At 40.9% G+C, this 14,402-nt stretch overlaps 1 protein-coding gene across 1 annotated transcript in view; it reads left to right on the top strand.

Annotated features, from left to right (window-relative positions):
- Positions 1-14,402, top strand: part of Knl1 (kinetochore scaffold 1) — a 29,413-nt gene that overhangs the window by 14,338 nt on the left and 673 nt on the right. The window contains exons 7-16 of the mRNA XM_090318603.1: positions 462-552; positions 1,199-1,315; positions 1,831-1,918; positions 3,860-3,937; positions 4,070-4,109; positions 5,737-5,838; positions 9,585-9,685; positions 11,079-11,147; positions 12,606-12,715; positions 13,380-13,498. Coding sequence (XP_090174729.1) covers positions 462-552; positions 1,199-1,315; positions 1,831-1,918; positions 3,860-3,937; positions 4,070-4,109; positions 5,737-5,838; positions 9,585-9,685; positions 11,079-11,147; positions 12,606-12,715; positions 13,380-13,498 — 915 coding nt within the window. The remainder of the gene's footprint in view (positions 1-461; positions 553-1,198; positions 1,316-1,830; positions 1,919-3,859; positions 3,938-4,069; positions 4,110-5,736; positions 5,839-9,584; positions 9,686-11,078; positions 11,148-12,605; positions 12,716-13,379; positions 13,499-14,402) is intronic.

Raw genomic sequence — 14,402 nt, 5'->3', positions numbered from 1 at the left:
GGACAGCGTCCAGGCCAAATTCAAGGCCCATGATCCACCAAAAAAAACCCAAAAAACAAAAACCTATCATGGTAGTGTACTTCTAATCTCAGCTATTCTGGAGGCAAAAAACAAGAATCAGATTCAAGGATAACTCAGAGAAAAAGCTCACTGACCCTGATCTCAATGAGGAGGGTGGCTCATGCTTGTGACCCCAGCTCCTAGAGAAACTGTAGGCAGGATAATCACGTTCCAAAGCCTGCCCTGAACAAAAATGGGAGATTCCGAGCTAGAGGCATGATACAAGTGGCAAAGTACCTACTTAGTAAGCCCCAAGTCCTGAGTTCAAACCCTAGTACTACAAACAATCAAAAAGTAAAACACCAAAAATCTAGAAAGAACTGAAATATGTCTTTAGGTCTGAACCAGTTCAGTCAAGCTGACTTCTAAACCATTTACTAATTTATTTCTCTGTATTTTAGATTAAAACTTTCTGCATTGAATCAAGATAAACTGTTGACTGACGTAAATAGGAACCTGTGGGAAAAAATGAAAAACTACTCTGATGAAGAGGTACTTTAATCTCATTTTCTGAGTAAAAAGCAATATAAACATTCTGAAGAATATTATAAAATAAGTAACTGTTATTGACAGTTATATTTGAATTTTCTTTGTTTGCTTTTTACTTTAAATGAAAACATTTTGTGATTAATATATTATATATGTTCTAGTAGAGTGAGTTTTTGTGTTTGTAGTTTTTTTTTTTTTCCAGTGCTGGGCTTGGGCTCAGGGTTTGAGCACTGTCCTTGGACTTTCTCAAGGCTAGCACCCTACCACTTGAGACTCAGCACCACTTCCGGCTTTTTACTATGTAAGTGGTACCGAGGAATCGAACCTGGGTCTTCATGCATGCTAGGCAAGCACTCTACCACTAGGCCAAACTCTCGGCCCCTGTGGTTTTTGTTTTTTTTTTTACTAATAGCATATCATTTTCTAATATATAATCTGAACAAGTGAATTAAAGGTAGTAGTCAAAACTGAAATATTTGATTCTATTCTTAAACAAGTATATGAAATTAAATCTGTAAATGACATGTCACACTTTAGGAATCAAGAACAGGAAAAAGCATAGCATGGACAGTTGAACTTTCCTTCTCAAACCACTTAGTTGCTCCACTAGTTTGTTTTACTGTGGTACTCTTTTTACTCCTTCCTACAGCTGAAGGCCTTTGGAATTTACCTTAACAAAATAAAATCTCGTTCAAGCAAGATGACAAAAGTCTTCACTCACCAAGGAAAGGTGACTCTATACAATAAGCTGGTGCAGTCAGCTCAGGTAATTTGATGCAATTACCACATAGAAAGAGCTATTAAAATCATTTTATGGTGTTTGTAAACAGTGAAGGATGTTTGTTAATGCACTAGAGAATAAGACTTGGACAAAAATAATTTTTGGTGGGGTAGGAGGCAGCTAGTCCTGAGGCTTGAACTCAGGGCCTGGAGACTATCCTTGAGCTTTCTCAAATCTGGCATTCTAGCACATGAGCCCCAGAACTACTTCTGGATTTTTCTGTGATTAATTGGAGATAAGAGTCTCATAGACTTTCTTGCCCTCGTTGGCTTTGAACTGAGCCTCAGATCTCAGCCTTCTAACTAGCTGGATTACAGTTGTGACTCACCAGTGCCTGGCTACTTTTTCAATTTTTCTTTTCTATTCTTTCTAGCTCCAGATCTGACACTTCGATCTTATTTAAACTTTTTCTGTTCATGACCTAGCAATTAGCAATTTAGACCATTTGTAATGTCTTTTTGAAGGTTTGATCCTAATTAAATATCATGTTTTACGTTTAGAATGAGAGAGAAAAACTTCAAATAAGGATAAATGAGGTGGACAAGATACTTAAGAAGATCAGTAACTGCCTCACGGAAGTAGAAATAGGTAAAGTATTTTATTACTTTCCTAGAAGATAGATGGTTTAGTGGTAGAGCACCTATGAGTAAATAAATGTGTTTTTTTTTTTTTTTTGCCAGTCCTGGACTTGAGCTCAGGGCCTAACCACTGTCCTTGGACTTTCTCAAGGCTAGAGAGCCTCAGCACCACTTCCAGCTTTTTTATATGTATGTGGTACCGAGGAATCGAACCCAGGTCTTTGTGCATGCTAGGCAAGCACTCTACCACTAGGCCAAACTCCCGGCCTAAATAAATGCTTTTCGAAAATAATATTTAATTTTTAATATAGGCTAGGATCATAGCTAAACTGGTAGAACAGCTGTTCTAAGAAGTATGAGGTTCTAAGTTCAAACCCCTTGAAATGAAAAATATATAATATTTAATTTTATCTAAATGTCTCTGGGCAATAGAAATGGTTGGCTTACTGTGCTGTTCACAGCTTAAGACCTTACATTAGAGCAAATTAAAATTCTTTTTACTATGATCATCTATTACACTATAATAGAGATGTCCAAGATAATGAATCTCTTTGGAAAGCTAGTCATTCATTACAACCTAGATGATAATCTTGTGTTTTTCAATAAATGACTTGTTCTCTCTCCATTTGAAAATTGTCTTACCTTTCAGTTCGGCCACTCATAATCACAACTTGTTTTGCTTTTCTGAAACTGCCTTGTCAAAGATCACAGATGTGATTCTTTCCAGTCCCTAGCTGCCTTGACCTATTGAAGTACTTGATACTCCTGATTATCTTTTTCTTCCTGAAACTTGCACACCCTCACCTTGGTTTTTTTTTTGTTTGTTTGTTTGTTTTTTAATTGCTCATTGTTCCTTTAAGCTCCTCTTAACAACTGGTTGATCTGTTATTTTTGTTGTTGCTGGGTTGGTTTGGGAATGGAAATCATACTGGGACTAGACTGCACTAGACTGCCACTCTACCACTTAAGCCATGCCTCCAGCTCATACTTGCGCTGGTTATTTTTAAGTACAGTCTTGCTTTTTATGCACATGCCAGTTGGGCTGCAGACCTCTGACACATGCTTCCTGATATTACTGGTGTAGCAACCATTGTTTCCCCCATAGCTAGAATGACAGGTGTGCACTGCCATGTCCAGCCATTGGTTGAGATAGGGTCTGTCAGGCTTCAAGTTGTTTGGGCTAACCTCAAACCATGATTGCCTAATCTACCTCCCCAATAGCTAGGATTACAGGATTACAGACCTTTTCTTTTTTTTATCTTTTTTCTTTTTTGTCGTTTGTGGGGCTTGAACTCTGGGCCTGGGTGCTGTCCCGGAGCTCTTCAGCTCAAGGTTAGGGCTCTACCATTTTGAGCCACAATGCCACTTCCAGTTTTCTGGTGGTTAATTGGAGATAAGAGTCCCATGGACCTTCCTGCCTGAACTGGTCTTGAACTGCAGTCTTCAGATCTCAGTCTCTTGAGTAGCTAGGATCACAGGTATGAGCCACTGGTGCCTAACAATAGTTTACATCTTAAGGTGACCCTTAAGACATTACTAGAGTCAGACCGGGAATTTGGCCTAGTGGTAGAGTGCTTGCCTAGCATGCACGAATACCTGGGTTCTATTCTTAGGTACCACATAGATAGAAAAAAGCTGGAAGTGGTGCTCGAGTTCTAGCCTTCAGGAAAGGCAGGGCTCAGGCCCAGAGCTCAGGACTGGTAAAAAAAAAAAAAAAAAGAAGTTACTAAAGTCACACTGGGCAACTGTAATCCCAACTACAGCAGGAAGATGACCTAATACTTCTTTTTCCAAATTATAATTTTTAGTTTAGTGCTTTATTGATAAAGAGGATAGTGAGTGTTTATAAAATAGTCCTAATATTTCACTTTGAGACTATCTAATATTTTCATCTCTGGTGTTTAATAACTAAATTATACTTAATTATTTTAATGCATGCTGTCTATTTTAGAAACTAAGAATTTGGAGAATGAAGAAAAAGATAATCCTGTAGATGAATGGAATTCTCAAACGAGAGCTGCAGAGAATGGTAACTGAGTCAGAGATAAATGCTGGATAGTATTTATTGACTTTTTAGATAAGATTGTCAGAATTTTTAGTAAAACCAATGACATATGTGGCATTCTAAGCGTATCCACTCTACATTATTTTCTTTTCATAGAACTCAAACAGTTGAAAGCAGAAGAGGAAGAACTTGAAAGGTCAGTCTGTCCTCAGTTTGTGATACAAAATATAATGCTGTTGGGAAGTTGCTCAAGTAAGAGGGGAGGAGGGAGGGGGAGTAAGGGAGAGGGAGGGAAAGATAGAGGCAGGGGAGGAGAGAGAGAGAGATTTTGTGTGTGTGTGTGTGTGTGTGTAATGCTGAACCTTAACAAGGTTAATGACTTTATTGCCTCTAGAGAATTATGACATTTGGGGACATGAGTGTTCACAAAGGATGACTCAGGTTTCTGCTATACGTTAGATTGGATTGTTCCTAGAGGACATTTCAGTCAACAATCTTTTCTTTCTTTTTTTTTTTTTTTTTTGCCAGTCCTGGGCTTGAGCTCAGGGCCTGAACACTGTCCTTGGACTTTCACAAGGCTAGCACTCTACCACTTGAGCCTCAGCACCACTTCTGGCTTTTTGCTATGTATGTGGTACCGAGGAATCGAACCTGGGTCTTCATGCATGCTAGACAAGCACTCTACCACTAGGCCAAACTCCCGGCCCTTTTTTTTTTTTTTGCCAGTCCTGGGCTTGAGCTCAGGGCCTGAACACTGTCCTTGGACTTTCTCAAGGCTAGCACTCTACCACTTGAGCCTCAGCACCACTTCTGGCTTTTTGCTATGTATGTGGTACCGAGGAATCGAACCTGGGTCTTCATGCATGCTAGACAAGCACTCTACCACTAGGCCAAACTCCCGGCCCTTTTTTTTTTTTTTTTTTTTTGCCAGTCCTGGGCTTGAGCTCAGGGCCTGAGCACTGTCCTTGGACTTTCTCAAGGCTAGAGCTCTACCACTTGAGCCTCAGCACCACTTCCGGCTTTTTTCTATGTATGTGGTACTGAGGAATCGAACCCAGGTCTTCGTGCATGCTAGGCAAGCACTTTAACCACTAGGCCAAACTCCCAGCCCTCAACAATCTTTTTGAAGTACTTACTGTTTACAGGGCATTAATCTGAGGCAGTATTTTTTTTTTTCTGCCAGTCCTGGGCTTGAGCTCAGGGTCTGAGCACTGTCCTTGGACTTTCTCAAGGCTAGAACTCTACCACTTGAGCTTCAGCACCACTTCCGGCTTTTTCTATGTATGTGGTGCTGAGGAATTGTGCATGCTAGACAAGCACTCTACCACTAGGCCAAACTCCTGGCCCAGTACTTTTTTTTTTTTTGGTTGGTTGTGGGACTTGAACCGCCTACCCGAGCCTGGGCCTTGTCCCTGAGCTCCTCAGCTCAAGGCTGCTGTTCTACCCTTTGAGCAACAGCATCATTTGTGGTTTTTTGGTGATTAATTAGAGTTAAAAGTCTTCATGGATTTTTTTTTTTTCTTCCTGGACTGGCTTTGAACCACGATCCTCAGATCTCAGCACCCTGAGTATCTAGGATTATAGGCATGAATCACTAGTGCCTCTCTCTAAAACATGGAACCCCCATAGACCCTAATTTGGCAGGCAGTGATTTATATCTTTCTGAAGCTGATACACTTTTACCTTAAAGCTTCTAAAATCCCCATCTCGTTATCTCACTCTGGGAATCATCTAGTTTATAACTTCTTGTAATAAACCATTTTCTTAACCATTTTTTCTAACAAATACCTTATGTTTTTTTGAATACATGATTTTATTTGCAGAAAGCTATTAGAAATGGAGGTGCAGAAAAAACAGACCCTTGTTCAAATAGACTTTATGCAGAAGCAAATAAATAGAGCTGAAGAACAACTGGATAAGTTGAAGTAAGTAAAAACAAGTAATTAGTTTGTTTTATATTGTGCCTTAATGGTCGTGTGAGTCTATGATAGCAGTTGATTGTGTTTTTATTGTATTGTTATAGCTTTTCTGGAGATGCCTTAGGGTTTGATTTTATCTTTAAACAGTCACTGAATTGCCTATATTGATCTTGAGTTCCTGGGCTCAATCAATCCTTCCCACTGAGCCTCCCAAGAATCTGGGACTATAAGCATGTGCCTTCACACCCAGTAACTGCAATGGCTTTTAATATTAGTGTACATTAGGGACAGAGGGAGTTCTACTGTAACATCTACACATGTACATGTATTGTATCCACCATACTCTCTCTATACTCAGCTGTTTGCCAATTAACTCTTCTCAAAACATTTTCAACAGATAGGTAGTCGGGGCTTTTCTTTCTTGGTAAGAGTGTTACAGGCCTTTTTTTTTGGAGGGGGGGGGTAGTGGTTTCATAGTAGGGCTTGAACTCTAGGCCTGAATGTTGTCCCAGAGCCTTGAGCTCTTCAGCTTAAGGCTAGTACTATACTACTTGAGCCACAATGCACTTCAAGTTTTCTGCTGGTTCATTGGAGATAAGAGTTTCATGGACTTTCGTACCTGGTCTGACTTTGAACCTTGATCCTCAGATCTCAGCCTTCTGAGTAGCTAGGATTATAGGTGTGAGCCTGGCTCTTTTTTTTGTTTGTTTTTTGGGTCCAGTCCTAGGACTTGGACTCAGGACTTAGACACAGTCCCTGAGACTTTTTATTCATGGCTAACACTCTACCACTTAGCTGTAGCTCTACTTCTGGCCTTTCTAGGTAATTGGAGAGAAGAGTCTCACAGATTTTCTTGCCTGGGCTGACTTTAAGTCATGATCCTCAGATATCAGCCTCCTAAGTACCTAGGATTAATAGGTGTGATCTACTGGCATCCAGTTTTTGAATGGCTATTAACCTAGAGTACAGTGCTGCCTTAAAGAGTTACATTCTAATAATTTATTAAATTCTTTACTGACAGAGTCAGTGCAGCTATTGCTGACAGCTCACTCCTATAATCATAGCTTCTGAGGCAGCTTTGGGGCAGCCTCTGGGATCAAGGTCACTGCTGTAGTAGAGGCCAGGCTCCCCAGTGTTCCTGTGCAGGAGACTGCTGGGAGAACACTAGCAAGCTCCACAGTGTGCAAGGTGGTAGACTGCTTGTGCTGGTGCACTTACTTCATCCCGCCCCCAGAGGCACGGGGATTATGTCTCCTGTTAGCTCCTGACTCCATAAAGCTGTGGGTAATGTGGTATTGATGCCCGCTACACCTCAGTCAGGGGCTGTGCTGCTACCTTGGGCAACTTTGCCAAGGCCACCTTTTGTGCCATCTCTGGCTAAGACCTACAGTTACCTGACGCTGTACGTGGGGAAGAGACCGTGTTTACCCAATCTCCTTATCAGGAATTTACTGACCATCTCATGAAAACACACAACAGACTCTCCGTGGAATTTTATACAAGAATAAGAAAGTGAATCAATCTGGTTTTTAAAAAAACAAGAGTCAGTGTACTGAAAACTAAGGTGAAAATATACATGTGGGAGAAGCATAAAAGAGTGTTAAAATACAGAAATTTTTTTTTTTTGCCAGTCCTGGGCTTGAGCTCAGGGTGTGAGCATTGTCCTTGGGCTTTCCTCAAGGCTAGTATTCTACCCTGAGCCACTGCACCACTTCTGGCTTTTTCTATGTATGTGGTACCGAGGAATCGAACTGGGGCTTCGTGCACGCTAGGCAGGCCCTCTTACCACTAGGTCAAACTCCCAGCCAATACAGAACATTTTTAAGTCAGATCAGGTAGGAGGATTATGAATTTGAGACCATTGTAAGGTATTATAACAACAAGGTCAAAAAAACAACAAAAAATCCATACTTTTTATTGCATGCATTTTTTTTTTTTTTTTGCCAGTTCTGGGGCTTAAAATCAGGGTCTGAGCACTGTCCTGGGGCTTTCCTTAAGGCTAATGCTCTACCACTTGAGTTACAGTGCTACTTCTGTCTTTTTCAGTCTATGTGGTGCCGAGGAATAAACCTGGGTCTTTGTGTATATCAGGCAAGCACTCCAACACTAGGCCAAACTCCCTACCTGCCCATTTTTATTTCTTTTTTTTTTTTTTCTTTTTTTTTTTTTTGCCAGTCCTGGGCTTGAGCTCAGGGCCTGAGCACTGTCCTTGGACTTTCTCAAGGCTAGCACTCTACCACTTGAACCTCAGCAACACTTCTGGCTTTTTGCTATGTATGTGGGGTGCCGAGGAATCGAACCCGGGTCTTCGTGCATGCTAGGCAAGCACTCTACCACTAGGCCAAACTCCCGGCCCCCCATTTTTATTTCTTGCATCTCACTCAAATTTTAAGTCTCTTTCCTTCCCTTCCTTCCTTCCTTCCTTCCTTCCTTCCTTCCTTCCTTCCTTCCTTCCTTCCTTCCTTCCTTCCTTGGTTAGATGGGCATGGTGCTTGAACTCAGGGCCTTGAATTTTTTTTTTTTTTTTGCCAGTCCTGGGCTTGAGCTCAGGGCCTGAGCACTGTCCTTGGACTTTCTCAAGGCTAGAGCTCTACCACTTGAGCCTCAGCACCACTTCTGGCTTTTTTTCTCTGTATGTGGTACCGAGGAATCGAACCCGGGTCTTCGTGTATGCTAGGCAAGCACTCTACCACTAGGCCAAATTCCTGGCCCCCAGTCGTTGAATTTTTTGCTCAAGACGAGCACTCTACCAGTTTGAGCCACAGCACCATTTCTTCTTTTGTGGTGGTTCATGGACCTTCCTGCCAGGGCTGGCTTTGTTTTTCTTTTTTTTGGCAAGTTCTGTGGCTTGAGCTCAGGGCCTGGGCACTGTCCTTGGGCTTTCTCAAGGCTAGCACTCTACCACTTGAGCCACAGCACCACTTCTGGCTTTTTCTGCATATGTGGTACTGAGGAATTGAAGCCAGGGCTTCATGCATGCTAGGGAAGCACTCTACCTACTGGTAGGCCACACTACTCCTCCCCCCCCACCCCAGGGGGGCTGGCTTTGAACCAAGATTCTCAGATCTTAGCCTTCTGAATAGATATGCTTATAAGCATGAGGTACAGGTGCCTAGACTAGTTTTTATTTCTTGTGTTTTTGGGGTTTTTTTGCCAGTCCTGGGACTTGAACTCTGCCTGAACACTGTCCTTGGGCTTTTCCTCAAGGTTAACGCTCTACCACTTGAATTACAGCACCATTTCCAGCTTTTTCTATGTACGTGGTACTGAGGTATCGAACCTGTGTATTTGTGCCTGCTAGGCAAACACTCTAGCACTTGACCAAAGCATCAGATTATATATAGATAAAATTTGAATTCAAATGCCATCTCCCAATTCAATTGGTAAAAGCCAGTAACTGCTATTGGTATAGTTTGAATGCTGTCAGAATTTTCCTCTTTCCGTCAGGAGCCGTCCTAGTGGTAGAGCACTTGCCTGGCATGCATGCAGCCCTGGGTTTGATTCCTCTGTACCACATACACAGAAAAAGCCAGAAATGTGCTCTGAATCAAGTGGTAGAGTGCTAGTTTTGAGGAAAGCCCAAGGACAATGCTGAGGTCCTGAGTTCAAGCCTCATGTCTAAAAACAAAAAAAAGAAATTTTCTCTTTCCTTTCTCTGAGCTGAAGGTAGAGCTCATCTACACACATGTAAACTGCTTTGTTTGATCCCCAACATTGGGAGGGAAAAACTGCCTTTTTTTTCTTCTTTCTAGTTTATCTGAATGGGATATTACCGAGTGGAGTGACACTCAAGCTATATTCACGTTTGTTTATGAGACCATAGAACTTACCATCACCTTTGGAGAGCCAGTTGGTAAGTGGCAAAAGTAAAATAAACCTCTGTAGAAAAGGTTTTTGTTTGTTTTTTTGCCAGTCCTGGGCTTGAGCTCAGGTCCTGAGTGCCATCCTTGGACTTTCTCAAGGCTAGAGCTCTACCACTTGAACCTCAGCACCATTTTTGGCTTTTTTCTATGTATGTGGGACCAAGGAATCAAACCCAGGTCTTCATGCATGCCTAGCAAGCACTCTACCACTAGGCCAAACTCACAGCCCGAAAAGTTATTTTTTTAACTCCATAAAAATACAACTCTGTTTTTCTACAATACTAAAAAAATAAATGAAAGCATAATGAAAATACTATTAAACAAAAAAACTTAAGCTGAGCTGAACCAGGCACATGGTGGCTCATGCCTTTAATCCTAGCTACTCAGGAGGCTGAGATCTGAGGATCATGGTTCAAGCCGGCCCAAAGCCAGCCCGGGCACTACCAATTCCATGAGATTCTTATCTCCAATTAGCCACTAGAAAACCAGAAGTGGCTCTGAGGCTTAAGGGGTAGGATAGTATAGTAGCTTTGAGCTGAAGAGCTCAGGGACAGTGCCTAGGCCAAGTTCAAGCCACATGACCCCCCTGCCCCGCCCCCCACCAAAAAAATCTGAATTTGGAGGATAGAAGAGAATACTAGAATTTGGACTGAGTATTTAAAAAAATTTTTTTTTTTTTCTTGTACAAGTTTGAAGGCTTGAACTGATGGAATGGGCTGACTTTGAACCATGATCCTCAGATCAATCTCCTGGGTAGCTAGGATTACAGGCATAAGCCACTAGAGCCCATCTTCTTTATAAAATTTGTGAAAAAAATTATATGTGCATAGGAATTAGGACCTAAAAGAGAGAAACCTTAAACACAGCTGTGTTCAAATTATTTTAACATCCTTCAAAAGAAACTGAACAAATGTAGTTGAGCAATCTTAGGAGCTTTTATGATAAACAATAGCATGCTTCAAGAAAAAAACCATTCAATGGGATCAAAAACATGAGAAGGGGTATCAATGTGTGTGAAGTAATGTTCCTTCTATCTGGTGAATAAAACTAACCCCTCTATTAATTACAATACAAAAAAATTAGAAAAAAGAGGGCCAGGAGTTTGGCCTAGTGGTAGAATGCTTGCCCAGTATGTACGGGTTTGATTCCTGGGTACCACATCCATAGAAAAAAGCCGGAAGTGGTGCTGAGGCTCAAGTGGTAGAGCTCTAGCCTTGAGAAAGTCCAAGGACAGTGCTCAGGACCTGAGCTCAAGCCCAGGACTGGCCAAAAAAAAAACAACTTCAACTGCTTAGGAAGAAACCCTGCTACCTGGGGAAAAAAAAGTCTAAAAGACTGAGGAACACTAACCATGAGTATCTGTGCTTGTCTGCTTCTTCTCAGCTGGTATTCCTTTCCTGGACAAGGCCAACAGGAAGATTGCTGACATCCATGTGCAATCTCTGTTAGATGGTAACTTCAAAACATTCACACCTCTAAGTATTTGTAATTATTTATGAGTACTTTTGGAGAATTCTTTTCACATACGAAATTAAATCTAAACAAAAAAAAATGGTAAAATGTGATTTATACATAAAATTGCCTCACTACCTAAGCCCTGAGTTCAAACTCGAGGACAACAAAACCAAAAAAAAAAGACCTGGGTGATGTCCTAAATATTTTTCAGTTGATTTTTTTTTTTTTAATGGGTCAAATGCTGGCTTTGAACAATGATCCTCAGATCTTGGCCTCTGGCCTGGCTTGTATTCGGTAGATTTTTTAAAGAAATTACTTTTAAGAATGATTACCTGATCCTAAGCAGTGATTAATAGTATGGTTTCATGCTTGAAAATTACTATTATTTTTTTGTCTATATGTACTGTTTGTATTAATGGCATATGTACTGTTTGTATTAATGCTATGGGGTAGGTCTTTTTTTCTACTTTATGAGTTACATCTATACAGGTTCAAAAAATTAAGTGTTTTAGCCCTGTGCCAGTGGATTATGACTGTAATCCTAGCTACTTAGGAGGCTGAGATCTAAGAATCACAGCCAATCCCAAGGCATTAAAGTCCATGAGACTCTTATCTCCAATTAACTACCAGAAAATGGGCGCTGTGGCTCAACATGGTAGAGCAGTAGCCTTAAGCTAAAGAGCACAGGGACAGCGCTAAGACCCAAAGTTCAAGCCCCATCACCAGCAACAACAACAAAAAATTTGTTTTGCTTTGAGACAGTTTCATGGTAATGTAAGCCAAGATTTTGAATTCAGACTTACGTTATTATTATTATTATTATTATTATTTTTTTGGCCAGTTCTGTGCTTGAGCTCAGGGCCTGAGCACTGTCCTTGGACTTTCTCAAGGCTAGAGCTCTACCACTTGAGCCTCCAGCTTTTTTCTATGAATGTGGTACCAAGGAATTGAACCCGGGTCTTTGTTCATGCTAGGCAAGCACTCTACCACTAGGCCAAACTCCCAGTCCCAATTACATTATTATTATTTTTTTTTTTTTTGCCAGTCCTGGGCTTGAGCTCAGGGCCTGAGCACTGTCCTTGGATTTTCTCAAGGCTAGCGCTCTACCACTTGAGCCTCAGCACCACTTCTGGCTTTTTTCTATGTATGTGATACTGAGAAATCGAACCTGGATGCTAGGCAAGCACTTTAACCACTAGGGCAAACTCCCGGCCCCCCAATTTACATTACTTTTAAACCCTTGCTTTTAACCAAATGCAGTTCTGCATGTTTAGGTTTTTTAAGCAGTGCCTTATAATTACTATATTCTAATTACTTTTGGAAATAAAACATAAGAAGAATTTATGCATAAGAAGAACTTAGAGTCATTTCTCGTTTATATAGCATAGTATTCTTACCTCATATAAGATATATAAATAATAATACCCTGCTTTTGATTTTCCTTTCTTTCTCTAGAGGAAAAAGCTGCCACTTCCTCCCTTTTAGTTCATAGTCTTATTTTTCAGTATGTTGAGGAACAAGAATCCTGGAAGAAGAAATGCACAACCCAACATGAGGTACCCAAGGTAAAATCTGATAGGTATATTTAAAGGATATTGAGTAGTATCTTTCCCTATAAGCGAAACCAAAATTCTACATATAAAATAATGTCCTGAGCCAAGCACTGGTGGTTTATGCCTATAATACTAGCTACTCAGGAGGCTAAGCTTTGAGGAGTATAGTTCAAAGCCAGCCTGGGCATGAAAGTCTGTGAGATTCTTAAAACAAGAAGTTTCACCATGTATGGCTGAAGTGGTAAAGTCCTTGAGCTGAAGAGCTCAGGGACAGTGCCTAGGCCTAGAGTTCAAGTACCACAATGGACCAAAAAATAATAATAACAAATAAATAAATAATAGAATAACATCCTTGAGATACTAAATATATTAGCTTTTTAATTGTTTTTTGGTTTTATGCCAGTCCCGGGGCTTGAATTTAGGGCCTGAGCACTGTCCTTGGGCTTTACTCAATGCCGGCTCTCATCCATTTGAACCACAGTACTACTTCTGGCTTTCTTTGTGTCTGGTACTGAGGAATCAAACCCAGGGCTTTATGCTTGCTATGCAAGCACTCTACCACTAGGGTATGCTCTTGGCCCTATTCCCTTGTTTAAACTTTGAATGTTGTAACAGGGCCATTAAACATTGAAATGCTTTCATAATTTTATCATGGTTTTGATCTATTCTTTCTTAGATGCTTCATGAACTCTCACTGGTTGTGAACCATTGCCGACTCCTTGGCGAGGAGATTGAATTTTTAAAGAGATGGGGACCAAATTACAACTTAATGCACATAGATATGAAACATTCTGAGTAAGTACATTAGTTTCCTGAGCAGCTCAAACAGAATAAATTTATTGTTTCACAGTTCTGGAAGCAAGAAATTTGAGATAAGGGTATCAGTGAGGTTGGTTTCTAAGGGGTAAAAAGAGAATCCTCTCTCTTCTGGTGGTACAGTGGCTTGCAAATGCATATGATGTTCACATGGTATTCCTTCATTATTTATATCTGTTTCCTTTTTACGACTCCAGTCATAACAGTTGAAGCTCTACTCCAACAGAACCTCACCTTTCTTTTTTGACTTTTTATTTTATTTTATTTATTTATTTTTTGCCAGTCATGGGCTTGAGCTCAGGGCCTGAGCACTGTCCTTGGACTTTCTCAAGGCTAGAGCTCTACCACTTGAGCCTCAGCACCATTTCTGGCTTTTTTCTATGTATGTGGTACCGAGGAATTGAACCCGGGTCGTCGTGCATGCTAGGCAAGCACTCTACCACTAGGCCAAACTCCCGGCCCCATTTTATTTATTTATTTATTTATTTTTGCCAGTCCTGGGCTTGAGCTCAGGGCCTGAGCACTGACTGTCCTTGGACTTTCTGAAGGCTAGTGCTCTACCACTTGAGCCTCAGCACCACTTCTGGCTTTTTTCTATGTATGTGGTACTGAGGAATTGAACCCGGGTCTTCGTACATGCTAGGTAAGCACTTTAACCACTAGGCCAAACACCCGGCCCCCGTTTCATTTATTTATTTTATTTATTTATTTATTTTTTGCCAGTCCTGGGCTTGAGCTCAGGGCCTGAGCACTGTCCTTGGACTTCCTCAAGGCTAGAGCTCTACCACTTGAGCCTCAGCACGGCAGTTCTGAGGATTGAACTTAGGGCATTGTGCTTTATCCTCATCTTAATTAAATTTTCAGTGACCTGGTTTCCACATAG

The sequence above is a fragment of the Megascapheus bottae genome, chromosome 25, assembly GCF_031878675.1.
Source record: "Megascapheus bottae isolate mThoBot1 chromosome 25, mThoBot2.hap1, whole genome shotgun sequence".
In the NCBI taxonomy this organism is placed as follows: Eukaryota; Metazoa; Chordata; class Mammalia; order Rodentia; family Geomyidae; genus Megascapheus; species Megascapheus bottae.
Note: the sequence above shows the minus strand (reverse complement) of the source record. Positions and strands in the feature narration are given on the sequence as shown.